This window comes from Rhinopithecus bieti, unplaced genomic scaffold (genome assembly GCF_001698545.2).
Source record: "Rhinopithecus bieti isolate Rb0 unplaced genomic scaffold, ASM169854v2 scaffold_7888, whole genome shotgun sequence".
Classification (NCBI taxonomy): Eukaryota; Metazoa; Chordata; class Mammalia; order Primates; family Cercopithecidae; genus Rhinopithecus; species Rhinopithecus bieti.
This window is the reverse complement of record NW_016805944.1, coordinates 26,289-52,623: the sequence shown is the minus strand read 5'-3', so window position 1 is coordinate 52,623 and position 26,335 is coordinate 26,289. Positions and strand designations below refer to the sequence as shown.

At 44.3% G+C, this 26,335-nt stretch overlaps 1 protein-coding gene across 2 annotated transcripts in view; it reads left to right on the top strand.

Annotated features, from left to right (window-relative positions):
- Positions 1–24,110, top strand: part of ARHGAP35 (Rho GTPase activating protein 35) — a 76,165-nt gene extending 52,055 nt beyond the window's left edge. For both annotated transcript variants that reach the window (XM_017874297.1, XM_017874296.1), the window contains exons 2-3: positions 4,435–8,303; positions 23,931–24,110. In XM_017874297.1, coding sequence (XP_017729786.1) covers positions 4,623–8,303; positions 23,931–24,095 — 3,846 coding nt within the window. In that variant the 5' untranslated portion in view covers positions 4,435–4,622 and the 3' untranslated portion in view covers positions 24,096–24,110. The remainder of the gene's footprint in view (positions 1–4,434; positions 8,304–23,930) is intronic.
- The last annotated feature ends 2,225 nt before the right edge of the window (positions 24,111–26,335 follow it).

Here is a 26,335-nt window from a genome sequence, read left to right as displayed (position 1 = left end):
TCAGAGTTGAGTGTTGCATTCTCTAGCAGCCTTCAAGTAACTGAAAATATGCCATTAAAAAGTATAACCAAGGTGTTGAATAGATAATACATTTTAGTTCATTTCAAAATAGAGCCAGTATCTTTATTTCTTGAGGTTTGAGAGCAGGTGATGTTTTGTTTTTCCTTCAGATTTCTGTGAAGGGATAGACGTCAGACCCACTTTACAGAGAACAGTTGAGTCACAGACAAGGGATGACTTGCCAGTTGCATGCAGCAGTCACTTTAAGTAGGACAGATGCTACCAAGTTGCATTTCAAGATTGGTGACCTTAAGACCTGACAGACCCTGGGGTCAGGAATTGATAGAGAAGGACTCTGTTAGATGAGGACCCATGACTTCCTTAACCCTTCATCAGCACTCCTGTCTGAGGCTCTGTTAAACCTAAGTGTCTTCATGGATTGAAACAAAATTATATGTGCATATTACAGAGTAATTGATTTTTGTACAGATATTTCCTGTTAGGTATTTCAGAGGATGTGTGTAAACATGCTTTAGATATGCATAAGCATCTTGTAATTTTGTTTATGTAAGCAATTGCCTAGAAAAGTAGAGGATGGGGAAGGTTTGTTTTTCTTTCCCATGGATACCCTGCTTGTTCCTGCTGAATTCTAGAACATGGCATCTTTAGGAACATGCCATTATCTGGAGACAGTTGCCTACAGTCATTGAGATTTTTCTTTTTAACATGGTCAGTTTTTGCATCCTACATCTAGTCACATTACATAGAGGGTTTGGCTTTCTGGGATATCAGAAGGAAGCTATGGATATTTGGAAAAGGGCTGTGACCTTTTGAGGTTATCATCACAGGGGACAATTGCACTCTCCCATTCATTGCTCCCTGGTATCAGTCAGAATAATGCGTGGTGGTCTGACTTCCAGTGGCATTTCTTATGCGACAGGCGCACAAAAACATATTGAAGTCATGGCAAGGCTAGATTTCTACAGACATAAATGAGATTCAGAAGAAAATTGCTCTGTTCATTTGGCTGCAGGTTCAGTGCTTGCACAGTCATATTGGAGTGTCTAAGTAAACTGCAGTGCAGCATCAACTGTCGTAGCTGGAAAGTTGGTAAAGATTGTAAGCCATAACAGTTTGTTACTTAAGCTGTTAAAACGTTGGTCCTTCAAGGTGCAATTTTTTTGGCCACATTCTGTGGTCCCCCATAGCCTTCAGGAAGGAATCCAAACTCTTAAAGTGGTTTGATCCAGTCCCTGATTCCTTGCTAATGCATCTTACCCATTCTTTCCCCCGACACACTTTGTTCCAGCTGGTTCTCCCAACTGGCTGTGCTTTTTTTCAGGGAGGGAAGGGTCTGTGCACACTGTCCTTCTGTCTTAAATGCACTTCATACTTCAGGTCTCACCTGAGATGGAACTTCCTACAGAAAGGCTTTTCCGAATCTAAAAGGCGGGCTTGGGGACCGTTTAATATGCTGAATCGTCATTCAGTTATTGATTCTTTCAGTAAATATTTGTGTTAAGCACTGTATAGGCTGATGACACAGAATAGAACTAGACAGGGGACAGGCCTCACAGAGCTTGCATTCTTGTCAGGGAAACCATCTCGTATTTACACACTTAATTTTATTTGGAAATGATTGAAAACTTATAAAAATAGCACAAAGGAATATCCTACATGTTTTACCCAGATTCATCTTTTTTTTTTTCCAGATTCACCTGTTGTTAACAATTTACCACCCCATTTATGTTCTTATTCTCTCTGTATACATAATTTTTGGAGTGGGATCAGTTACATGCATTATGGTGCTTCCCCCCAAAATACTAAGGTGTGAATTTCCTAAAAGTAGAGGTATTTTCACATGATAGATTTTATAGATTTACATTGATAAAATATTTCATTTGGGAGAGTATCCTTCCTGCGTTTTTTTTTTTTTCCATTTTTTTTTTTGTTTTTTTTTGAGAGTGAGTCCTCACCTCTGTCACCCAGGGCTGGAGTGCGGTGGCCAGATCTCAGCCTCACCTCGCAAACTCCGCCTCCCGGTGTTTAACGCCATTCTCCTGCCTCGCCTCCCGATAGCTGGGACTACAAGGCGCCCGCACACCTCGCCGCGGTCTATTTTTTGTATTTTTGTAGTGAGAGAACGGGTTTCACCGTGGTAGCCAGGATGGTCTCCGATCTCCTGACGATCGTGATCCGCCCGCCTCCGGCCTCCCAAAGTGCTGGGATTACAGGCTTGGAGCCACCGCCCGGCCTTTTTTTTTTTTGAGACGGAATCTCTCGCTGTGTTGCCCAGGCTGGAGTGCAGATGGCCAGATCTCAGCTCACTGCAAAGCTCTGCCTCCAGGGTTTCGCCAATTTTCGCTGCCTCAGCCCTCTCCAAGTAGCTGGGACTACAAGCGCCTGCCACCCACGTCGCCCGGCTATTCGGGCGCTCGGTCGCCTGCCACTTCGCCGACCGGCTAGTTTTTTTGTATTTTTTAGTAAGAGACGGGCGTTTCACAATGTTAGCGCAGTGAGTGGGGGCCGTCTGAGGTCGTGCCTGACTCGTCGATCCGCCCGTTCTCGGGCCTCCCAAGTTGCTGGGAACACAGGCTTGAAGCCCTTGAGCCACCGCGCCCGGCCCAATCTTTTTTTTTTACTGTGTTAAAATACATAAAACATAAAGCTTGCTGTTTTAATCATTTTTAATTATACAGTTCAGCGGTATTAAATACTTTAATGTTATGCAACTATTTCTGTAACTCCATCTTGTAAAGCTGAAACTCTACTCATTAAGCAGTAACTTTTCATTCCTGCTTTCCCCAGCCCCTGACAACCACTGTTCTACTTTCTGTCTCTATGAGTTTGACTACTCTTAAGCACTGCATATAAGTGGAATCACATAGTATTTGTCTTTTCGTGACTGGCTTACTTCACGTAGCACAATGTCCTCAAGATTCAGCCATGTTGTCAGAATTTCCTTCCCTTTAAAGACTGAATAGGCCAGGCGTGATGGCTCACACCTGTAATCCCAGAACTTTAGGAGGCCAAGGCAGGCAGATCGCCTGAGTTTAGGAGTTTGAGACCAGCCCAGGCAACATGGTGAAACCTCGTCTCTACTAAAAATACAAAAGTTAGCTGGGCATGGTGGCGCATGCCTGTAATCCCAGCTACTCAGGAGGCTGAGGAAGGAGAATCGCTTGAACCCGGGAGGCCAAGATCGCACCACTGCACTCCAGCCTGGGCTACAGAGCAGGACTCTGTCTCAAAAAATAAAATAAAGGCCAGGCGCGGTGGCTCACGCCTGTAATCCCAGCACTTTGGGAGGCCAAGACGGGCGGATCATGGGGTCAGGAGATCGAGACCATCCTGGCTAACACGGTGAAACCCCGTCTCTACTAAAAATACAAAAACTAGCCAGGTGTGTGGTGGGCGCCTGTAATCCTAGCTTCTAGGGAGGCTGAGGCGAGAGAATGGCGTGAACCCAGGAGGCGGAGCTTACAGTGAGCTGAGATCCGGCCACTGCACTCCAGCCTGGGCAACAGAGCAAGACTCCGTCTCAAAAAATAAATAAATAAAATAAAATAAAAATAAAGTTGAATAATATTATATTGTATGTATATATCACATTTTCTTATCCATTCATGAGTAGGTGGATACTTTGGGTTGCTTCTGTGTTTTGTTATTGTTGTTGTTGTTTTGAGACAGAGTCTCATTCTGTTGCCCAGACTAGATTGCGGTAATGCGATCTCAGCTCACCGCAACCACCACCTCCCAGGTTCAAGCGATTCTCCTGCCTCAGCCTCCCAAGTAACTGGGATTACCGTTACATGTCACCACACCCAGCTAATTTTTGTATTTTTAGTACAGACGGCATTTCACCATGTTGGCCAGGCTGGTCTCGAACTCCTGACCTCAGGTGATCCGCCCACCTCGGCCTCCCAAAGTTCTGGGATTACAGGTGTGAGCTACTGCGCCCGGCAGAGGTTCTTGTTTTTTGCAATGGGTTTATAATTCATTATCATACTTAATATTTTGGTGCTCAAATTGTCCCAGAGTTGGCCAGTGGGAACCCCTTCAGGCTGGCTTCTGTGTCCTTGTGAGATGCTCCATCGTTTTTTTTCTTGCATAAAAAGATGTTCCAGGCTCATCTTGTCCCTATCCTGCCCTAATCCTGGAATCAGCCCTTTTTCCAGGGAGCCCTCACACCCTTGTTTTAGCACTTACCACACTGCTTACTTATGTTTTCCTCCATTGGACTAGATTGTACCTCTCTGAGAACACATAGATGTGAGTCTTATTTGCTCTTGTATCTTCACCCAGCACAAGGCCTGACACATGAGATGTTTACTAAATATTTGTTGAATAAAAAATTTTTACTGTAGTTAATTGATTAAAATTTGGCTCTAAAATTATGATGCTGATGGGTTTTCTCTTTTTTTCCCCGTCTAGGAAGAAATGTTGGCTATTTGGCGATGAGAGGTGGTGAACAGTGACCATACTGGTATACAACACTATGGGACCTGGCGTTTTTGCTGCATGTCCAGCCCACCCCCACTAATAATGTAGGAAGCCATCTGATCCATTGGAAACACTAATCTGATCTCGGAAGTGGCTGATCGTGGCAGGATGTGTCGACGATGATGATGGCAAGAAAGCAAGATGTCCGAATTCCCACCTACAACATCAGTGTGGTGGGATTATCTGGGACCGAGAAGGAAAAGGGCCAGTGTGGGATTGGAAAGTCTTGTTTGTGCAACCGCTTTGTGCGCCCGAGTGCTGACGAGTTTCACTTGGACCATACCTCCGTCCTCAGCACCAGTGACTTTGGAGGGCGAGTGGTCAATAATGACCACTTTCTCTACTGGGGAGAAGTTAGCCGCTCCCTGGAGGATTGTGTGGAATGTAAAATGCACATTGTGGAGCAGACTGAATTTATTGATGATCAGACTTTTCAACCTCATCGAAGCACGGCCCTGCAGCCCTATATCAAGAGAGCTGCTGCAACCAAGCTTGCATCAGCTGAAAAACTCATGTACTTTTGCACTGACCAGCTGGGGCTGGAGCAGGACTTTGAGCAGAAACAAATGCCAGACGGAAAGCTGCTGGTTGATGGTTTTCTTCTTGGTATCGACGTTAGCAGGGGCATGAACAGGAACTTTGATGACCAGCTCAAGTTTGTCTCTAATCTCTATAATCAGCTTGCAAAAACAAAAAAGCCCATAGTGGTGGTCCTGACTAAGTGTGACGAAGGTGTTGAGCGGTACATTAGAGATGCACATACTTTTGCCTTAAGCAAAAAGAACCTCCAGGTTGTGGAGACCTCAGCGAGATCCAATGTAAACGTGGACTTGGCTTTCAGCACCTTAGTGCAACTCATTGATAAAAGTCGGGGAAAGACAAAAATCATTCCTTATTTTGAAGCTCTCAAGCAGCAGAGTCAGCAGATAGCTACAGCGAAAGACAAGTATGAGTGGCTAGTGAGTCGCATTGTGAAAAACCACAATGAGAATTGGCTGAGTGTCAGCCGAAAGATGCAGGCCTCTCCAGAATACCAGGACTATGTCTACCTGGAAGGGACTCAGAAAGCCAAGAAGCTGTTTCTACAGCACATCCACCGCCTCAAGCATGAGCATATCGAGCGTAGGAGAAAGCTGTACCTGGCAGCCCTGCCATTAGCTTTTGAAGCTCTTATACCTAATCTAGATGAAATAGACCACCTAAGCTGCATAAAAGCCAAAAAGCTCTTAGAAACCAAGTCAGAATTCTTGAAGTGGTTTGTTGTGCTTGAAGAGACACCATGGGATGCCACCAACCACATTGACAACATGGAAAATGAACGGATTCCCTTTGATTTAATGGATACTGTCCCTGCAGAGCAGCTGTACGAGGCCCACTTAGAGAAGCTGAGGAATGAGAGGAAAAGAGTTGAGATGCGAAGGGCGTTTAAAGAAAACCTGGAGACCTCTCCTTTCATAACTCCCGGAAAGCCTTGGGAAGAGGCCCGTAGTTTTATTATGAATGAAGATTTCTACCAGTGGCTGGAAGAATCTGTATACATGGATATTTACGGCAAACACCAAAAGCAAATTATAGATAAAGCAAAGGAAGAATTTCAGGAGTTGCTTTTGGAATATTCAGAATTGTTTTATGAACTGGAGCTGGATGCTAAGCCCAGCAAGGAGAAGATGGGTGTTATTCAGGATGTTCTGGGAGAGGAACAGCGATTTAAAGCATTACAAAAGCTCCAAGCAGAGCGTGATGCCCTTATTCTGAAACACATTCATTTTGTGTACCACCCAACAAAGGAGACATGCCCCAGCTGCCCAGCTTGTGTGGACGCTAAGATTGAGCACTTGATTAGTTCTCGGTTTATCCGGCCGTCTGACCGGAATCAGAAAAATTCACTCTCTGACCCTAACATTGATAGAATCAACTTGGTTATATTGGGCAAAGACGGCCTTGCCCGAGAATTGGCCAATGAGATTCGAGCTCTTTGTACAAATGACGACAAGTATGTGATAGATGGTAAAATGTATGAGCTTTCCCTGAGGCCAATAGAGGGGAATGTCAGGCTTCCTGTGAACTCTTTCCAGACACCAACATTTCAGCCCCATGGCTGTCTTTGCCTTTACAATTCAAAGGAATCGCTATCCTATGTAGTGGAAAGTATAGAGAAGAGTAGAGAGTCCACACTTGGCCGGCGGGATAATCATTTAGTCCATCTCCCCCTTACATTAATTTTGGTTAACAAGAGAGGAGACACCAGTGGAGAGACTCTGCATAGCTTAATACAGCAAGGTCAGCAAATTGCTAGCAAACTTCAGTGTGTCTTTCTCGACCCTGCTTCTGCTGGCATTGGTTATGGACGCAACATTAATGAAAAGCAAATCAGTCAAGTTTTGAAGGGACTCCTGGACTCTAAGCGTAACTTAAACCTGGTCAGTTCTACTGCTAGCATCAAAGATTTGGCTGATGTTGATCTACGAATTGTTATGTGTCTGATGTGTGGAGATCCTTTTAGTGCAGATGACATACTTTTTCCTGTCCTTCAGTCCCAAACCTGTAAATCTTCCCATTGTGGAAGCAACAACTCTGTTTTACTTGAACTACCAATCGGACTGCACAAGAAGCGGATCGAACTGTCTATTCTTTCATACCATTCCTCCTTTAGCATCAGAAAGAGCCGGTTGGTTCATGGGTACATTGTTTTTTATTCAGCCAAACGTAAGGCCTCTTTGGCTATGTTACGTGCCTTTCTTTGTGAAGTGCAGGATATTATTCCTATTCAGCTCGTAGCACTCACTGATGGCGCTGTAGATGTCCTGGACAATGACTTAAGTCGGGAACAGCTGACTGAGGGGGAGGAGATTGCTCAAGAAATTGACGGAAGGTTCACAAGCATCCCCTGTAGCCAACCCCAGCATAAACTTGAGATCTTTCACCCATTTTTTAAAGATGTGGTGGAAAAAAAGAACATAATCGAGGCTACTCATATGTACGATAATGCTGCCGAGGCCTGTAGCACAACCGAAGAGGTGTTTAACTCCCCCCGGGCAGGATCACCGCTCTGCAACTCAAACCTGCAGGATTCAGAAGAAGATATCGAGCCATCTTACAGCCTGTTTCGAGAAGACACATCACTGCCTTCTCTGTCCAAAGACCATTCTAAACTCTCTATGGAACTGGAGGGAAATGATGGGCTGTCTTTCATTATGAGCAATTTTGAGAGTAAACTGAACAACAAAGTACCTCCACCAGTCAAACCAAAGCCTCCTGTCCATTTTGAAATTACAAAGGGGGATTTATCTTATTTAGACCAAGGCCATAGGGATGGACAGAGGAAGTCTGTGTCTTCTAGCCCCTGGCTGCCTCAGGATGGGTTTGATCCTTCTGACTATGCTGAACCCATGGATGCTGTGGTGAAGCCAAGGAATGAAGAAGAAAACATATACTCCGTGCCCCATGACAGCACCCAAGGCAAAATCATCACCATTCGGAATATCAACAAAGCCCAGTCCAACGGCAGCGGGAATGGTTCCGACAGTGAAATGGACACCAGCTCTCTAGAGCGAGGGCGCAAGGTTTCCATCGTGAGCAAGCCAGTGCTGTACAGGACGAGATGCACCCGGCTGGGGCGGTTTGCTAGTTACCGAACCAGCTTCAGCGTAGGGAGTGATGATGAGCTGGGGCCCATCCGGAAGAAAGAGGAGGATCAGGCATCCCAGGGTTATAAAGGGGACAATGCCGTGATTCCATATGAAACAGACGAAGACCCACGGAGGAGGAATATTCTTCGCAGCCTAAGGAGGAACACTAAGGTAAGACACCAGTTTAGGATTAGTCATACTGTTTTGTACAGTGTCTCGGTGAGGGTTGATACATGATGATTTTTCAAGGACAACCTATTCTGGTAAAAAAAACTGCCCTGTGTGTGTGTTTGACTTAGCATAAAAAGCAGTGCCTCAATTAACTACTACTACTATTGGCAGCTCTCAAGTAGTTAGGACTTTGGATAGATAGTCTGAGTTGTTGTTGCCTAAAACAATAGTTAATTAATTAGCAAAATGAGGAGATAATGCAGAACTTGTCAGCGCCTTGACAAGTGGCCAAGCACAGTGACAATACACTTGCTCTCTGCTCTCCCTTCACTAAAACACCGGAACTCAAAACTGCTTGCCGCAATCTGTCTCTGCTAAACATAACATTTCATCCGCACATCTCTTAAATGACCCTTTACTCCCTTGCTGATCTGTAAAGGTTGCTGCATTTGAGTGAAAAATTGGATGATGATTTGCACACACACATCAGTGACGAGTCTTTGAGTACATAAATGAAAAAAGAGAATCTTGCCACTGAGAGTTATAAACCTGTCCTGTATTTGTTAAATTGGAATATCATCCAGCTCTATTATTTTATCTTCAAGGGAGTTGCTGCTGCTATCAGTTAGAAACTCGGATTTTATTTAGGGATCACAAATGGGGCAGTGAGGGAAAAGAAAAAGTTAATTGTATACATTATAAACATTGGGCCTGCTCATCATATGTAGAGGCAGGAGCAAATGAAGTCTATCTTTTTTTGGGGGGGGGAGGGGGGATGGAATCTCACTTAGTCACCTAGACTGGAGTGCAGTGGTACAATCTCCGCTCACTGCAAGCTCCACCTCCTGGGTTCACGCCATTCTCCTGCCTCAGCCTCCTGAGTAGCTGGGATTTTACAGGCACCCACCACTGTGCCCAGCTAATTTTTTTATTTTATTTTATTTTTTAGTAGAGACAGGGTTTCACCGTGTTAGCCAGGATGGTCTCCATCTTCTGACATCATGATCCGCCCGCCTCGGCCTCCCAAAGTGCTGGGACTACAGGCATGAGCCACTGCGCCTGGCTGCAGATGAAGTCTCTTATCCTGCTAGAATTGTAGTTTGTAGTCTGCAGGGCAGAGAGCTGTAAGCAGTACTCTGTCCCCTTGGGTTTAGGCTTTGAGAAAGAAAAAGCGTTTCTCAACTTTTTTTTTTTCCATTTGGAGTAGGGAGAAATAATCTTCCTCCCCACCCCCAAATGCCAAGGCTGATTTAGAAATACTGAAATACTCTATAGGCCAGGCGCAGCGCGGTGGCTCATGCCTGTAATCCCAGCACTTTTGGAGGCCGAGGCAGGTAGATCTCTTGAGGTCAGGAGTGAGACCAGCCTGGCCAATGTGGTGAAACCCTGTACTAAAAAAGTACAAAAATTAGCCGGGCGTGGTGGCAGGCATTTGTAGTCCCAGCTACTCAGGAGGCTGAGGCAGGAGAATCGTGTGAACCTGGGAGGCAGAGGTTGCAGTGAGCCAAGATCATGCCACTGTATTCCAGCCTGGGCAACAGAGGGAGACTCTGTCTCAAAAAAAAAAAAAGAAAAGAAAAAACAATATGCGTGTGTGTGTGTGTGTGTGTGTATATATATATATAAATGCTCTTTATTTTTTCAGAAAAAGACATTTTGGTGAGATACCACAACAGAACTGTGTTATATAATAATCCTTGACCAGCAGGTTATGATACATAGGATTTCTTCATGTTAAAGCTTTTGCTACTCTCCCTCCCATGAAAGAACAGAGAACAGAATTACTTGTCTAAAAGTATTGCAGGGACCTTTGGAAAGAAAGGTTGCCAGAAACTTTTATTATTACAAATCCTACCAAATCAGAAGGTTCTAGAATCCAGGCTGTCTTGCGAGCTGACAATCCTGACAACTCTTTGTAAAATATAATACAGAGGCCAGTTTGGCAGCCCTGCGGGCCCCAAGAGATGGGGGAACAGGGTGCCATCACCCTCCCAAGGAAATTGCATCCCCCTTGTGCTACATCACATAGTAGAGAGTGTTCCTGCATTACCGCTGTCCAGGAGCTTCCAGAGTTTTTTCACCTGTGCTGTGTGAGAAAGGGCAGAGTGGTTCGGTTCCCCTCCCCACCTGTGCTGACTATTAATAAATGCCATAGGCATCCTCCTGTTTGACTTTCCTTTGCCTGGCTTTTCTACGTGGAGTCCTTCATCTGCCTCCAGTGTTTTCTCCTCCAAAGGTTGGTAGGAGGCCAACCTGTGGAAAGCATTGCTTATTTAGGAAGCCAGAAAACAGCCTGACTTGCCTCCAGTATTTTCCCAGAGCTCACCTATTTAATGTTACTGGAATCCAAACATTTTGAACATTTCTTCTCTTCCTCCTCCTCTCCCAATGAAGACTGTTGCCAGAACAGCTTAAAAATGCTGACAGCCTTCTAATTTGTGGGGGTGTTTGCACACCTGGAAATTAGGAAGGTGGCATAATAGCATACTGAATTATAACTATGTTCTGATTTCTACCTACATTTTTAATATTTACTGAAAATGATGCTTTAAAAACACATTCTCATGCAAGCCAGGCTTTAAAGAGCACATACTGTAGTGGAGGCTGAGCAGAAAACAACTGGTCACAGTGCGCCTCTGAGATAGCTGTGTTCATGCTGGTAATGAGCACTTCCTAACCTGAGACTTTCTTCCCCGGGTTGTTGGGTCAGCGTGCAAGAAGTGGTCAGCTTCCGGTCTATCTTTAGCTATGTGGGCCACACCTCTTCAAGTCAAATAAAAATGATACTTCTGGCCCAAGAGCAATAGCGTGCCAAAAGTCAGTTATGGAGTATCCTTTGGAAAGAGTGACTAGAAGGTGAAATTTTCTTTTCCTGCCTTGGAAAATGGTACTTTGAAATGAGGGTAGTTGCTTTGTCGTCCTGGTGCAGAGATGAGCAAATCCTTTGCCGCTAGAGCAAACCTCCTATTAAAATTGCTGCAGTTCGGAACATAGACTGGCACTTGTTTTACTGGAAAAGCAAGATACCGTCAGGGCAGAGAAGGCCAAAACAACCCCTGTGTGGGGGATTTGGCCTTTGGTTTTTATTGGCATGACAAAGCAATACAATATTTATTTGAAGGGAGGGGGCAGCCAGGCACTAGGATTTCAGTTGGTAATGGAAAATACACTCAGTACCTCTGCATGCCAGTCACCATGGGGAAATGGCACAGACCCTTCTTGCCCAGACCTTAGTACCCAGTTGAGGCAGCAAGACCTACACAGCCACTGAAAATAGGTGGCCTGCCCAGGGAAGGCTGTGTGTGGGCATGTTGGGGTAGTTATGTTAGAGTAGGGTGTAGTGATTAGGAGCTCAAGCTCTGGGAATCTGGGCTACAGTCAACTCCAGCTCCTCCACTTCCTTACTTGGACTTTGAGCACGTGAGTCACCTCTCCACATTCTTTTTGCAAAAGAGGGAGCACCTTCCTGATCAGGTTGTGACAAATGAACACTGGGCGCAGTGCATGCTGGATAAGTGTCAGCTGTCTTCATTTAACTAGACCCCAGAGAATGAGTGGAACTAAAGCAGTGGTGTGAGGTAAGGAAGGACTTGAAGGTAAAAATATGCATATTGTATTCCGAGAAAGGAGAAAACTTGTCTGGTCTAGCTGAGGGCTTGAGGGACCAACATTATCCGTCCCCTCTTGTGGAAGTTTTAACTCCATGAATTACTGAGCTGCTTTCTTGGTACTTACCCTAGCAACCGCCCTAACAACAACAAAAAAAAGCTATGCTCTGGGTACCAATGTGATACAGAAAAAAATCACTCAGTGCCCTTGGCTGATTTGCTAGATTAGGTCTTTACTGTAAAACTGCAGTTGGAGTGAGGGAATCGCTTTCATTTCTCCTCATGAAAGTGCGGACTGTAAAGCTGACTCTCATTCTGGGTGCTTTTCCCAGCTGAACCATTTAGCAACCCACCCTCATAGTGGGAGCCTTCCGCACTCAGCTGAATGAAATTGAAAATCTACGATTGCACTTCAGTAGGGTCCATGAATAGTGGCTTTGTCTGTACAGAGTTGTTGTTGCACATGGTCTCTGTCTCCCAGTGCCATGCGTTTGCAAAGACGAGATCAGGATCGGCAGGGTCTTATTTTAAAGCCAAAAAACAGGCTGGGGAGCCTTGTTCCACAAAGTACGCCTTTTGGTCATGCTGAAATGGCTGCATTTGGTGTGTTTGACCATGGATTTAAAGAGAAGACATTATTGGCTATTTACCCTTCTATCTGATGTGTTCTTATTTTGGCGCTAGAAAAAAAAAAGACAAAACAGAATGATAAAGAAAATCTTTCACTCACTGCAGCAACCACATGACAAGACAACCTATTGAAAAGCTAACCAATTCAATCATGCATTGTTTGGTCTATAAGGCACCAAGTAACCAGTTTGACAGTTTGTGTCCTCCCCTGGTGAATTGGCTTATTTCATTGGATTCAGTGAATTGGCTGGTTGTTGTGGCTTTGTGTGGACACAGCTCTCATTTTGTGAGGCCTAGAATGGAGTTAAAGTTTCTAGTGTGAATAAAAACCAGCTGGGGAATTGGACTGCTTGCTCCCCTGGGAGGGATGTTGCATTTTGACAGACAAGCTGAATGCGATGAAATATGAGCTCTTTGTAACCTGCCTAGGAAAGACTCGGTGTGTGCTTCAGGAATGGTTAGTCCTACTCAATGAGCTTTGAGACCAAATACATACCTTGGTTTTAAAAATGGGGTGGGCACACTGACTTGACCTTGGATTTTCTGTTTCCTGAAAAAATTTTGTCTTTTAAACGAGGTACTTTTGTCTCCAGAGCACAAGTTCAGTCATTCTTTTAGGAAGGAGACATGCAATTCGGTGCGTGGGCATTTAGTGAGCACTTGTTTTATGCCCAACGTTGTGCTGGGTGTCCTAGGTGTGGCAGTGACGTTAATCCAGCTTACCGTCTTGGGGATGTTGGGTTTTAAACATGTACTTGCATGCATTTTGAATATTACCAGAGGGAAAGTACGGGATACTAAGGAATTGTGTAACAAGGAAGTTTAACCTAAACTGCGGTGTCAGGAAAGCTCCCCAAGGAAAAGATATTTAAGGCTGAGACTTTTGAAGCATGAGGCAGACAAAGTCAGTGAGGATGGAAGCTTCATGGAGCTGAAAGAACTTGATGTGTTCAAAGAGTTGAAAGAAGCTTAGCGTGGCTGCTCTGGAGAGTTGAGGGGGACCCAGGCCAAATGATAGAGGGCTGTGGCTACCATGTGAAGGGTTTTGTGTTTTTGTGCATTTATTGAATACCTACTGTGTGTCAGGTACATATCAGCCATTTTCATATGAATTTTTTATTTATTCCTCCTCCCAGTCTTAATGAGGTGATGTTTTTCATCCTTGATTTTGAGGTGAGGTAACTAAGGCTCAGAGAGATTAAACCTTGCCCAAGTAAGTGTAGCCACTGAGTGGAAGAGCTGAGATCCTGAACCCTGGTGTTCTGATTTCCACTTCCTGTGGATTTTCGTCATCCAGTCTGCAGAAAAGTTGCTAATATTCAACAGTCAGGTGCCTATATTTAGACCACTCAATCAGTCCAGTCGATTTGTTCATTCAAACAAAAGATCTTTGATTATCTGAAAAAATCCGTTTTTCCTCACTGCCCCCCTGAACAGCACGGTGCTGTTTGTTTCTAGCTTCAAAGCCTAGTTGAGTAGAGGACAAAAAAGGCATGGAGACATTGAAATAGCAACTGGAACTTTGAGAAGTTGTTTCTCACTGGTGTCACTCGATTCTCAGTTTATTTTAAGCCTGAAGAACTTCTGTAGTGTGTTTTTGGTGATAAAAATAGACTATCTTTAACTATCTGCCTTAGCTTACAGCACACCTGTTCTTTAAAAGAAAAAAAAAATGATGATAGGCAACCCAAATCTGTTTTTAAAAGAACTGGGAATTGTGTTGATGCCTCACTGAGCGAACTTGGTCTCCTCCACCACCTGGTGATACTGAAATACCTTTGTAGGGACTCAAATTATTCCAACTCTAGTTGGGAATCACCTTTGCTTATAAGGCAAAGGCCTTCCAAATGGGTTTTCTACAGCGTTTGAGGCAAGCTATAAAAACTGACTCATAGCACTGAAAAGTCCAAATTCAGTGTGTGTTGAACTTCAGGCAAGTGTTCATGAAAATGTACCTGAAACTAGTGGGCCCTCCTCGCTGTTTGGCTCCCAATCACACTGGCCATGAGTTGTCTTCTCAGGGGTGGACCCACGATCGCCAGACTTTATGCCTTTATAGAGCAAAAAGCTATGGTCTGAGCTGGGTGCAGTGGGTCACACCTGTAATCCCAACAGTTTGGGAGGCCGAGGCAGGCACATCACTTGAGGTCAGGAGTTCGAGACCAGCCTGGCCAACATGGCGAAACCCTGTCTCTACAAAAAATACAAAAATTAGGCAGGTGTGGTGGCGGATGCCTATGATCCTAGCTACTCAGGAGGCTGAGGCAGGAGAATCACTTGAACCCAGGAGGCGGAGGTTGCAGTGAGCCGGGATCATGCCACTGCACTCCAGCCTAGGCAATAGAGGGAGACTGTCTCAAAAAAAAAAAAAAAAAAAAGACTATGGTCTGGATTTAGTTAGCTCATGCAATAGGGTGACATGCCTCCATTTCTTTTCCCATTATTTAAGAGGATTAGGGATGGCAGGAAGGCCAGGACTTTGTGGTCCTTCCTGTTCATCCCTAAATAAAGATGCTCCACGATGGTGAGTGACTGAGTCATAGTATTAACTGCCAGCTTGAAGGAGACCATATCTAAGCATTTGTGCTTTAATAATAGATTTTATAAGCAAGAATACATCTGCCTTCAGGTTTTCTTTTAAACTTGGGCGTGGAATTTTCAGAGCCAGAAGGGGAGCACCAGTTAACCAAGAATACATTTGGAGCATAAGCAAATAACTTAATTGAAAAGGTCCTTTTGGAACTCTTTTGGAAATAGAAGAGAATAATTGCCAATCAGAAAGGCACGATGTTGAATATTGAATGCAAGAAAGTGGTTTACGGAACAGCTGTAGTAATACCACTTATGGAATCTTTCCGATTTTCTAAGACTCTACTGGTTACAGTTAGTCCACAGTATGCCACCACACAACTTGGCAAGCCATGAGTGTGACCCTCTGGGGCTCTGTGTATTGATTTCACTCTCATCATTCAGATGGCACTGTCCCTGTTCCAGACTGCATTCCATATATGGTGTTACCCTGTTACTCATTTTTTTTTAACATAAAACATTAATGCCGGGTGTGGTGGCTCACACCTGTAATCCCAGCACTTTGGGAGGTCGAGGTGGGCAGATTACCTGAGGTCAGGAGTTCAAGACCAGCCTGACAAACATGGAGAAACACCATCTCTACTGAAAGTACAAAATTAGCCAGGCTTGGTGGCACATGCCTGTAATCCTAGCTACTCAGGAGGCTGAGGCAGAAGAATCACTTGAACCTGGGAGGTGGAGTTTGCAATGAACTGAGATCGCACCATTGCACTCCAGCCTGGGCAACAAGAGCGAAACTCCATCTCAAAAAAAAAAAAAAAAAAAAATTTTAGTTTGGGTCTCACTATGTTCCGGGCTGGTCTCAAAACTCTTGGCCTTAAGCAGTCCTTCCACCTGGGCTTCCCAAAGTGTTGGGATTACAGGCATGAGTCACTGCACCTGGCTGGTGTTAACTGTTTTAAAAAAAGGCCAGACGTGGTGGCTCACACCTGTAATCCCAATACTTTGGGAGGCCGAGTTTGGCAGATTGCTTGAGCCCAGGAGTTTGAAACTAGCTTGGGCAACATGGCAAAACCCTGTCTCTACAAAAAATTATCTGGGCGTGGTGGCACATGCCTGTAGTCCCAGCTAGTTGGGAGGCTGAGGTGGGAGATTCACCTGAGGCCAGCGAGGTCAAGGCTGCAGTGAGCCGTGATTACACCACTGCACTCCAGCCTGGGCAACACAGTGAGACGCTGTCTCAAAAAACCCACCAGAAAACCCAGTACCGATGCCTGGTTCCCCACCACCCCACCCTGCTTCCACTCCAATTAAATCAAAATCTCTAGGGCTGTTGTCTAGGCACTTTTTTTTTTTTCTTTTTTTTTTTTTTTTTTGAGTACGGAGGTCTCGCTCTATCACCCAGGCTGGAGTCAGTGGCCAGATCTCAGCTCACTGCAAGCGCCGCCTCCCGGGTTTATGCCATTCTTCTGCTCAGCGGCCTCCAGAAGCTGGGACACAGCGCCCGCCAACCGTCGCCTGGCTAGTTTTTTGTTTTTTTAGTAGAGACGGGGTTTCACCATGTTAGCCAGGATGGTCCCTTCGATCTCCTGACCTCGTGAATCCGCCCGCTCGGCTCCCAAAGTGCGGGATTTACAGGCTTGAGCCACCGCGCCCAGCTAGGCACTTAAAAAAAAAAAAAAAAAAAAAAAAAAAAAAAAGACCAAAAAGGCAGTGAATCCAACAGGCTGGGTTCCATTTTGTATTTCCTTTAATAGATATGTTACCAGGCATTTAAAAGGTTTAAAAGGCTATCCCGATGGTACAACTCTAGTGACCTTATTTTCTGACTCTAAAATCTAGATAAGTAACTTTACATGTATAAGGTTGTTTATGGAGACCAAAAGAGAATATTTGAAGTTGACAGCGTAGGGTCAGTAAGTAGCCCTCCCTGCTGTTCCCACAGAAGATAGAATGTTCTTACCTTTTTCCATTGTCGCATAGCTGGTACTTGCTCATGTGGTACCTAGATCAGCTTTGTTTATTGTGGATATGTCTTCTGTTACCAAATAGATTAGAAGTTCATTGAGGGCGGGAGACGACTTTGGTCCTACTGTTAGCTCTGCTGCTAGTTTGTTACGTGGCCTTGGGGTAATTCATAAATTCATTAAAAAAAAAAAAAATTGCCTTCTAGGAACTTAGCCCAGTAGAATATTTGTTGTATGTGTACATAAATAACCGTACCTTATTCAGTACCTACAGAAGGAATTAGGACTTCATCTGGCAGTTTTTAAAAGGCTTGTGATATAGTACTGCCAAAGTATGAACAAGGCCTTCTAAGCCTCACCTCCTCACATGCTAGTGTGAGCAGCACAGTGTAAGGAGAAAAGAGAATCTGTACCATAGAGATAGTCCGCGTCTCAGCTAAATTTGAGAAAATAGAAAAGAACATTGGCCCAGTACATTATTGGAAACTGTTTTTGTTCAGCAAATATATTGAGTGCCCACTGCACGTCAGGCCCTGGAACCCAACCATCTTCCCAGCTGATAGAGGGCCCTTCTTTTGGCTCTTACCTATCCCTTGGCTTCCATTCTACTCTTTTTCTTGCCCCAGTGGACTTGGACAGGGTCTGTGGACTGGGCTTACAGCCGAGTGGGGAGCAGAGGCAGTGACAGATGCAGCTTCCTGCTCTGCCGCAGTCAGGAGTTTCCTCTTTATGCCCTTGTGTCTGAAAAGCCGAGAGACCAGAGGTAGTTTCCAGGCACCATTTCTCCCCAGTGTACCACGGGCATAAACTATTATTTATAAACTTTGCTGTGGTTAGTATCAAGACCAAAATCAGGTGTGTTTTAAGCAAACTATGAGGTACAAAGCAATGGACTATGTTGTTCTTTTTGTTTAAAATCGATCTAAAAGGCCAAGGTGAAGGTGTTTCAGGCTGGCCCAGTCCTTTGTGTATGGCAGTGGCATTTCATCGTGGAGGAGATGGATCATGCAGGGGAAAGAGCATGGGACTTTGACGTTCAAAGATCACAGCACACTAAGTGCTGGCTCTGAATCTCCATGAGTCTCTGTTTTCTCAACTGTAAAATGGGTCTAAATGACCCTTACCTTGCAGAGTGGTCGTGAGGTTTTGAATAATTGTGCAGAACAACTACCACCATGCCCAGCCACTCCTAAGGAATCTCTATTCCATTTTTGACCTAGTTGGACTCTAAACTTAGAGGCGGCCAGTCACAGTGGCTCACACCTATAATCCCAACACTTTGGGAGGCCAAGGCAGGTGGATCACTGGAAGTCAGGAGTTCGAGAACAGCCTGGCCAACATGGTGAAACCCCGTCTTTACTAAAAATACAAAAACTTGCTGGGCATAGTGGCTCACGCCTGTAATCGCAGCTACTCAGGAGGCTGAGGCAGGAGAATGGCTTGTCCTGGGGAGGCGGAGGTTTCAGTGAACCAAGATTGCACTCCAACTTGGGGGACAGAGTGAGACTCCATTTCAATAAAAATAAATAAATAAATAAGTAAACTTAGAGGCACACATGTGGAGATTGTTCTCAGGGATTGGCTTTCTCTGGGTAGGTACTTTTTTCAGTTCGGCCTGCTAATAGGTAAGTGCCTCCAGAAGAAGGTGGATGTTGGGTATTTTCACTTTCTCCTTTTCAAGGACTTGCTGCTGAAAGTGCACCCAATAACTCCCTAAAGAGTGACACACATCTGACTGGGGTCATGAGATATCTGGCAGACTGCTCAGGAGAATGCCACTTCCATCAGAAATATGTCCAGTAACCCTTCAGATGCCTGAAGTGTTGGTTCTATCAGCAATCTGGCCCAGCTCTTGGCATGCACCCCAAACTCTGATTTTCTTACTAGGAAGGTTTAGAATTCATTTTGCAAGAGTTCCAATTTTGTGACACCCTAGAGAGCCTTCAGTTATCTCAAGGAGGTATTTTGAAATTCTGTAAACAGAGTTTAAGTCTTAAAAAAGAGGGAGTGAGATTGAATCCACGTCACTCACCAAGGAGGTGGGGTGATGCTACTGCAAAAGCTTACCCTCCACATCCACTGTTGTAAATGGAAGGATTGAACTAAATCTTGGACTCTTTGAGGTGAAAGAGATAGGAGCAGTTGTCTCAGTTAGCCTTCCGTCTCTCTTATCGTTCCTAACGTGACCCTTTGGAGCCGTACAAAAGAAGCCTGCTCCATAGTCAATAGGTGGCTCTATAGCTATTTGAAAATAGGTATCAGAGTGCCCCATTCTTCTCTTTGCCAACTTAAAGTTCCCTGGTATTTTGTATGAGTGGATCTTTATTACCTTTAGAAACCTTTGGAAGTCCTCCAGATAATCAGTGATCAGTGTGCCTTCCTTTTTTTTTTTTTTTTTTTTTTTTTTTTTTTTTGAGACAGGATCTTCTGCTGCACCGCAGGCGGGAGTGCAGGGTACAACTTTTGCACCACTGCACGCTCCACTTCAGCCAAGCCATCCTCCCACTTGAAGCCTCCCAAGTGCTGGACCTACCAGGCGTGTGTCACCACACCGCAGATAATTTTTAAAAATATTTTTGTAGAGAGGGGTTTCACCAGTTGACCAAGGCCTGGCTCCAAACTCCTGGCCTCAAAGTGATCTGCCCCGCCTCCAGGCCTCCCAAAGGCTGGAATTACAAAGGCATGACCACCGAGCCCAGCTAGTGGGCTTTTTTGTGTTGTTTTTGTTTTGAGACGAGTCTTTGCATCTGAGACCCAGGTCGGAGAGGTGCAGTGGTGCGATCTTGGCTCACTGCAAGCTCCACCTCCACAGGTCACACCATTCTGCGCTGCCTCAGGCCCATCCTCGAGATAGACGGAGACTACAGGCGCCCACCACCACGCCTGGCCTAATTTTTTTTTCCTGGCTAATTTTTTTTTTTTTTTTTTTTTTTTTGTAGAGATGGGGTTTCACTGTGTTAGCCAGGATGGTCTCTATTTCCTGACCTCGTGAACCGCCCGCCTTGGCCTCCCAAAGTGCTGGGATTACAGATGTCAGCCACCATGCGTGGCTGCTAGTGTGCTTTTATTCACTTAGTCATCCATTTATTTATTCCCTCCATCCCAATAATTTTCACTAGATTATAAGCCGTGGTAGTTAAAAGCACAGGTTTTACAGTCATGCAGACCTGACTTCGTCAAGTTACTGACTTTTTCTAGGAGCTGGCCTCTATAAAATGGAGTTTTTAATACCCACACCCACAAATCTTTTGTGACTCTGGAGTGTTTATAAAGAATTTATGCTGGCTGGGTGCGGTGCCTCATGCCTGTAATCCCAGCACTTTGGGAGTCCAAAGCAGGAGGATCCCTTGAGCCCAGGAAGCCGTGGTTGTAGGGAGCTATGACTGTGCCACTGCACCCCAGCCTGGATGACAGAGCGAGACCCTATCTAAAAAAGAATTTATGCTAGGTTCTGGTACACAGAAGGTACTCAGTTGATGAAGGCTAAATGTCCTGGGTAAGTTAGATTGTTAGAACACACCGGCATCATCTTGTTCCTAGTATTAAGAGGGTAGGGGAATATAAGATTGAAATTTGTTGTCTGTTTCCTAGAACCTTGGTTAGAAGGAGGCTGTAAGGTGATTAGGAATAGCTTCCTTGCAGCTTCCATTTTTATTCCTTCACAGCGGTTTATTTGGAAGCCTCGGTTTTATTGAACAGTGCTGTTAGTTTTGACAGGCATATTCTGTAGGATTTGAAATTGTTAAAAACTTGAATGATAGAAATGGATGAATGTGATTTAAGTACAGATGCTCTTTGGTTATTCAGATTGTATAGCTAACCTTTTAAACTCTAAATATAAAAACTTTTCAACTGTTAACGTGTTAAACTTTAAAAAATACGAAATATTTTAAGGGGAGAGAGCATTGTTTGAATCATTGTTATCTGGTTGCAACAACGTGTGAAATAGAAGCACTCAGCCCCTCTTCCCCACCCCGCCCCCCACCCCGAGACGGAGTCTTGCTCTGCCGCCCAGGCTGTGCAATGGCACAATCTCAGTTCACTGCAACCCCTACCTCCTGGGTTCAAGTGATTCTCCTGCCTCAGCCTCCTGCGTAGCTGGGATCATAGGCATCCACCACCACACCTGCCTAATTTTTGTATTTTTTTGTAGAGACAGGGTTTCACCATGTTGGCCAGGCTGCTGTCGAACTCCTGATCTCAAGTGATCCACCCGCCTCACCCTCCCAAAGTGCTGGGATTATAGGCGTGAGCCACCATGCCCGGCCAGCCCTCTTATTTATTTATTATTTTGAAATAGGGTCTCACTTTCTCACCAAGGCTGGAGTGCAGTGGCATGATCTTAGCTCACTATAGCCTTGACCTCCTGGGCTCAGGCGATCCTCCCATCTCAGCTTCCCAGGTAGCTGGGACTATAGGCGTGCGCTACCATGCCCAGCTAATTGTTTTTGTATTTTTGATAGAGATGGGGCTTCACCATGTTGCCCAGGCTGGTCTTGAACTCCTGAGCTCAAGCAATCTGCCCACCTCAGCCTCCCATAGTGCTAGGATTACAGGCATTAGCCACCATGCCCAGCCTTAAATTCTTTATGTTATACTTCATATAAGTAGAAGATGCTAGACAGACAGTATAGACTGGCTAAATTATTTCCTGTAAATGTATATCATATATCATTAATTGACTTTTCCTTACTTCTTTGGTAAAAAAAAAGTCTGAAGTCAGAGCCTGTTTGCTTCAGTCTATAAGGGGAGTAAGCAGCAGCCATTGCCCCCAACCTGGGAGGCTATGCCACCACTTTATGGGGGGTGGGTATCTCACAGTGAGTGGGGACAGGCTTTATGGAGTGCATGGTTCTTCCCTAGGACCCCAGAATCCATTCACATTATAGCATTCTCCGTACTGAGTCAAGTAGCAGGCTGAATGAAGATTGGATTCTCATTGCCTTTGGTTTGTCATTTGAAGTAATCTCACCCAGCAGCCCAGAACTGGAATGGACTTGCTCTTTCCTTGTGTACATTATATTCTGCTCTGTTCTTTTTTATTTTTTTCTTGCTACTTGTTTGCACAGGAAGTTCTCAAAGAATCTCAGACTAAACAGGAAGTGATTTTTTTCCTATATAGAGGGGTACTAGTAGTAACGAAGATGGGCAGGAGAAGGAGAGGGAATAGGTGGCCTGTGGCCTGGTAGCTTGTTTCCTTCCGTGGATTTTATGTAAAATCCCTAAATAATTTAGTTTTATGGGCTGTGCACATTTCTGAGTAAATCTGCTTTTCTAAATTGGTTTCATCAACTGGAAAATGAAACTGAATTGCTGGGGATACACCTGGGTCTAATTTACTGTGATCCTATTTGGTTACTTTTCTCTTTTTAGTAGATATTTTAACAAAAGGCCAATATTTCAAGTGTATTTCTTTGGCTTTAGGAAATTTATCATTTGTTTAGAGTAATTTTTTCTCCATTTAAAGTTCAAAAGAAAAAGATTGAATACTTTTGAAGCAGAGTATCTCAGTATTAATCATGTTAATGAGTATAGGCTTTGGAGACAAATCTTCCTAAATTTGAATCCAAGCAGTTACTTAGTTGTGTCATTTAGGCATGTGAGACATTTTTTCCTTGGTAAGATGGAGTGTCATCAGGTTTAAAAGAAATAATATTTGGCAGGCTGGGCAACATAGTGAGACCCCCATCTCTACAGAAAATTTAAAAATTAGCCTGGGTACATGCCTGTGGTCCCAGCTTTGGAATGCTGAGGTAGGAAGATCGCTTGAGCTCAGGAGGTCCAGGCTGCAGTGAGCTGTGGTTGTGCCACTGCACTCCAGCCTGAGCAACACGGGGAGACCCTGTCTCAAAATTATAATAATAATAATAATGATATTTGGAACTTACTCTGTGCATAGTAAGTTCTCAAGTGGTTGCTGTTGCTGCTGCTGCTGCTGCTGCTGCTGCTAGTACTTCTTGAAGAAGGTGACTGGGGAAAAAATAGACAAAAAAATACTTTGTCTTGTTTGATTAGTTGACTTTACCTTTTCCTAATATGGATGCAACTGAGAATTGACCCCAAGCTAATGTATCAAGGGACGTTCTCATGTGGGGCTATCAGCCCTAGCAGAATGCCTGCTGCCTTTTCTAGAAAGAGGAAATGATCTGTTTTCCATTTCATTTTTTTTAAACGATTTTAGCTATCTTTGAGTATGTAACATCTATTATGCTTGTAGGGTGTTTGGAAAACTTCCTGTTTACTCCAGAGCATCCCTGGTAGAGGATGTAGATAATTATCGTATTGTTATTTTATTACATAAACATGGCCTGCTTCTTATAAACATCTTTGTTCTAATAATGTGGTCTCATACTGAAGGTGTGACTTTCTGGCATCTTATGTGGTATTCAGAGGCCAGAAGATAGAAAATTAAAATTAATGAAATGAGCCAAGCGAGTCTTTTTAATCCTTCCTGAAATTATTTTATTTTATTTTATTTTATTTATTTTTTGAGATGGAGTCTTACTCTGTTGCCCAGGCTGGAATACAGTGGCGCAATCTCGGCTTACCACAGTCTCCACCTCCTGGGTTCAAGCAATTCTCCTGCCTCAGCCTCCAGAGTAGCTGGGACTACAGGCGCCCGCCACCACGCCTGGTTAATTTTTGTATTTTTAGTAGAGATAAGTTTCAGCATGTTGGCCAGGCTGGTCTCGAACTCCTGACCTCAGATGATCCACCAGCCTCGGCCTCCCAATGTGCTGGGATTACAGGCATGAGCCACCGCATCCAGCCACTTCTTGACATCTTTCTAGCAGTTTTTATACCACTGCTTCCCCTCTGGAAGCCTTACTGAAGGTTAAGTTACATGTTGATACTCACTTGTTTTTGTGCTTCCTTTTCTCTTTCCTGGACAGAAACCAAAGCCCAAACCCCGGCCATCCATCACAAAGGCAACCTGGGAGAGTAACTATTTTGGGGTGCCTTTAACAACTGTCGTGACTCCAGAGAAGCCGATCCCCATTTTTATTGAAAGATGTATTGAGTACATTGAAGCCACAGGTAAGAGTATTACCTCATAGCAGTTTATAACTTTCACTGTCTACAGGATGCTTACTGGAGGGCCAAGCCATCTGGAGATTCTGGAATCAGTTGTTGTTGAGTGTGAGATGCTCTTGGAGAAGGAGCTGAGCAGTCCCGACAGCTGTCAGATGTGTGGATTCTTCATTTGTGTGCAGTTTTGAGGCTGTCGTTGGGCATTTATTAGGGCTTGGCCTACGAAGGAGCCATTCTATGCTCAAGGTGGCAGCTGTGACTGCTTGGGCACTTTCTCTGTGCTCCCTCACCCACCAGAGCATCAACACTCTGTCAGTTGCTTGCCCGCCTGTGTTCCCTGCAGGTCTGTGAGCTCCTTGAGGGTTTTGCTATCGTGTCCTCAGTACTAGAGTAGATACATAATACATTTTGGTTTAGTAAAATGAATACAGCCCTCAGCATTCATCGGGAGCCTGAGACTCATGTATTGACAGGATTTTTTTCTGAGGTAAGAAAATGATTAGGATGTTTGGGGTATCTTCTGGTTATGCAGCTCCTCTGACAACTTGATGCTATCGCAAAGGTAGACTATCTTGGAAAATTTTTTTGCATTGTTCTTGAAATAATTAAGTTTTATTTGTGTTGAAACCATTTGCTTTATTCATTTGAGCTCTCATGTGTCCCTTTGGCCTTCCAGTTTCATTAAGGTAGGTTCTTGAACATTAGGAGTTGGGCTCAGGAACACAGGCTTAAACTAATTTGAAACTAAGGTAGGGATTACAGCCTTCCTATCTGTTCTTTCTAACTCTGATGTTATCTACAAGGGTGTTAAGTATTGTGTGGTGCGGACAGCCTACGAGGCTCTGCTGATAATTTCAGCAGCATCATGTGAAGCTGAGTGACAGTGTTCATATTTATTTATGATGTTGTAAATCAGGGAAGATAGCTTTATTTATTATTTTATTTTTATTTTTATTTTTTATTTTTTGAAACAGAGTCTCACTCTGTTACCCAGGCTGGAGTGCAGTGACACAATCTCAGCTTACTGCAACCTCCGCCTCCCGGGTTCAAGTGATTCTCCTGCCTCAGCCTCCTGAGTAGCTGGGATTACAGGCGCCCGCCATGACGCCCAGCTAATTTTTGTATTTTTAGTAGAGACAGGTTTTCGCCATGTTGGCCAGGCTGTTCTTGAACTCTTGACCTCGTGTCCGCCCCCGCTCAGCCTGCCAAAGTGCTGGGATTACAGGTGTGAGCCACCGCTCCTGGCCTGAAGAAAGCTTTTAAGTTGAAGCCCACCAAAAACTTTGTAGTTATTTCCTAGGTTTTCTCTGTGGCACCCCAGGCTTGAATCTCAATAATAAGCACTTTGCATAATCATTACAGATCTATAGCTTTGTTTAGTCCATTCTGTACTCAAAGCGGTTTCTCAGTGTCCATCTTGTTTTTTTTTTTTTTTTCCTGCTGTAGACACAGAGGTCTCACTTATTACCCAGGCTAGTCTCACAATCCTAGCCTCAAGTGATCCTCCTACCTTGATCTCCTAAAGTTCTGGGATTACAGGCATGAGCTACCATGCCTGGGCTTCAGTGTCCGTCTTTTTTGACACTAATTTTATATTAATTTCTTCCTTTATCTGTCTCTATAAAATGTTTGAAAGTTACAGGTGTGATATGCACCTTTACATTTTTTTATTTATTTACTTATTTAGTTTTTTTAGACGGAGTCTCACTCTGTCACCCAGGCTGGAGTATAGTGGCATGATCTTGACTCACTGCAACCTCTGCCTCCCAGGTTCAAGCAATCCTCCCACCTCAGCCTCCTGAGTAGCTAGGATTACAGGCATGCACCACCACACCTGGCTAATTTTGTTTGTATTTTTAGTAGAGATGGAGTTTCACCATGTTGGTCAGGCTGGTCTCAAACTCCTGACCTCAAGTGATCCACCCACTTTGGCCTCCCAAAGTGCTGTGATTACAAGTGTGAGCCATCGTGCCCACCCTGCACCTTTATTTTTAAATACTTCAATGAGTATTTCCCAAAAACATTCTCTTATAGAACCACTGTGCATTTATCAAAATTAGGAAATCAACATTCATCTAGTACTCATCTGTCTGTAATCTAATCTATAGACTTTCTCATTTCATCAGTTTTCCCACTAACTTCCTTTGTAGCAAGAGACAAAACACTGTTTTGGTCCAGGACCTTATCCGGGACCATACGTTACATTTAGTGGTCAAATCTGGCCAGGCGCAGTGGCTCACAACTGTAGTCCCAGCACTTTGGGAGG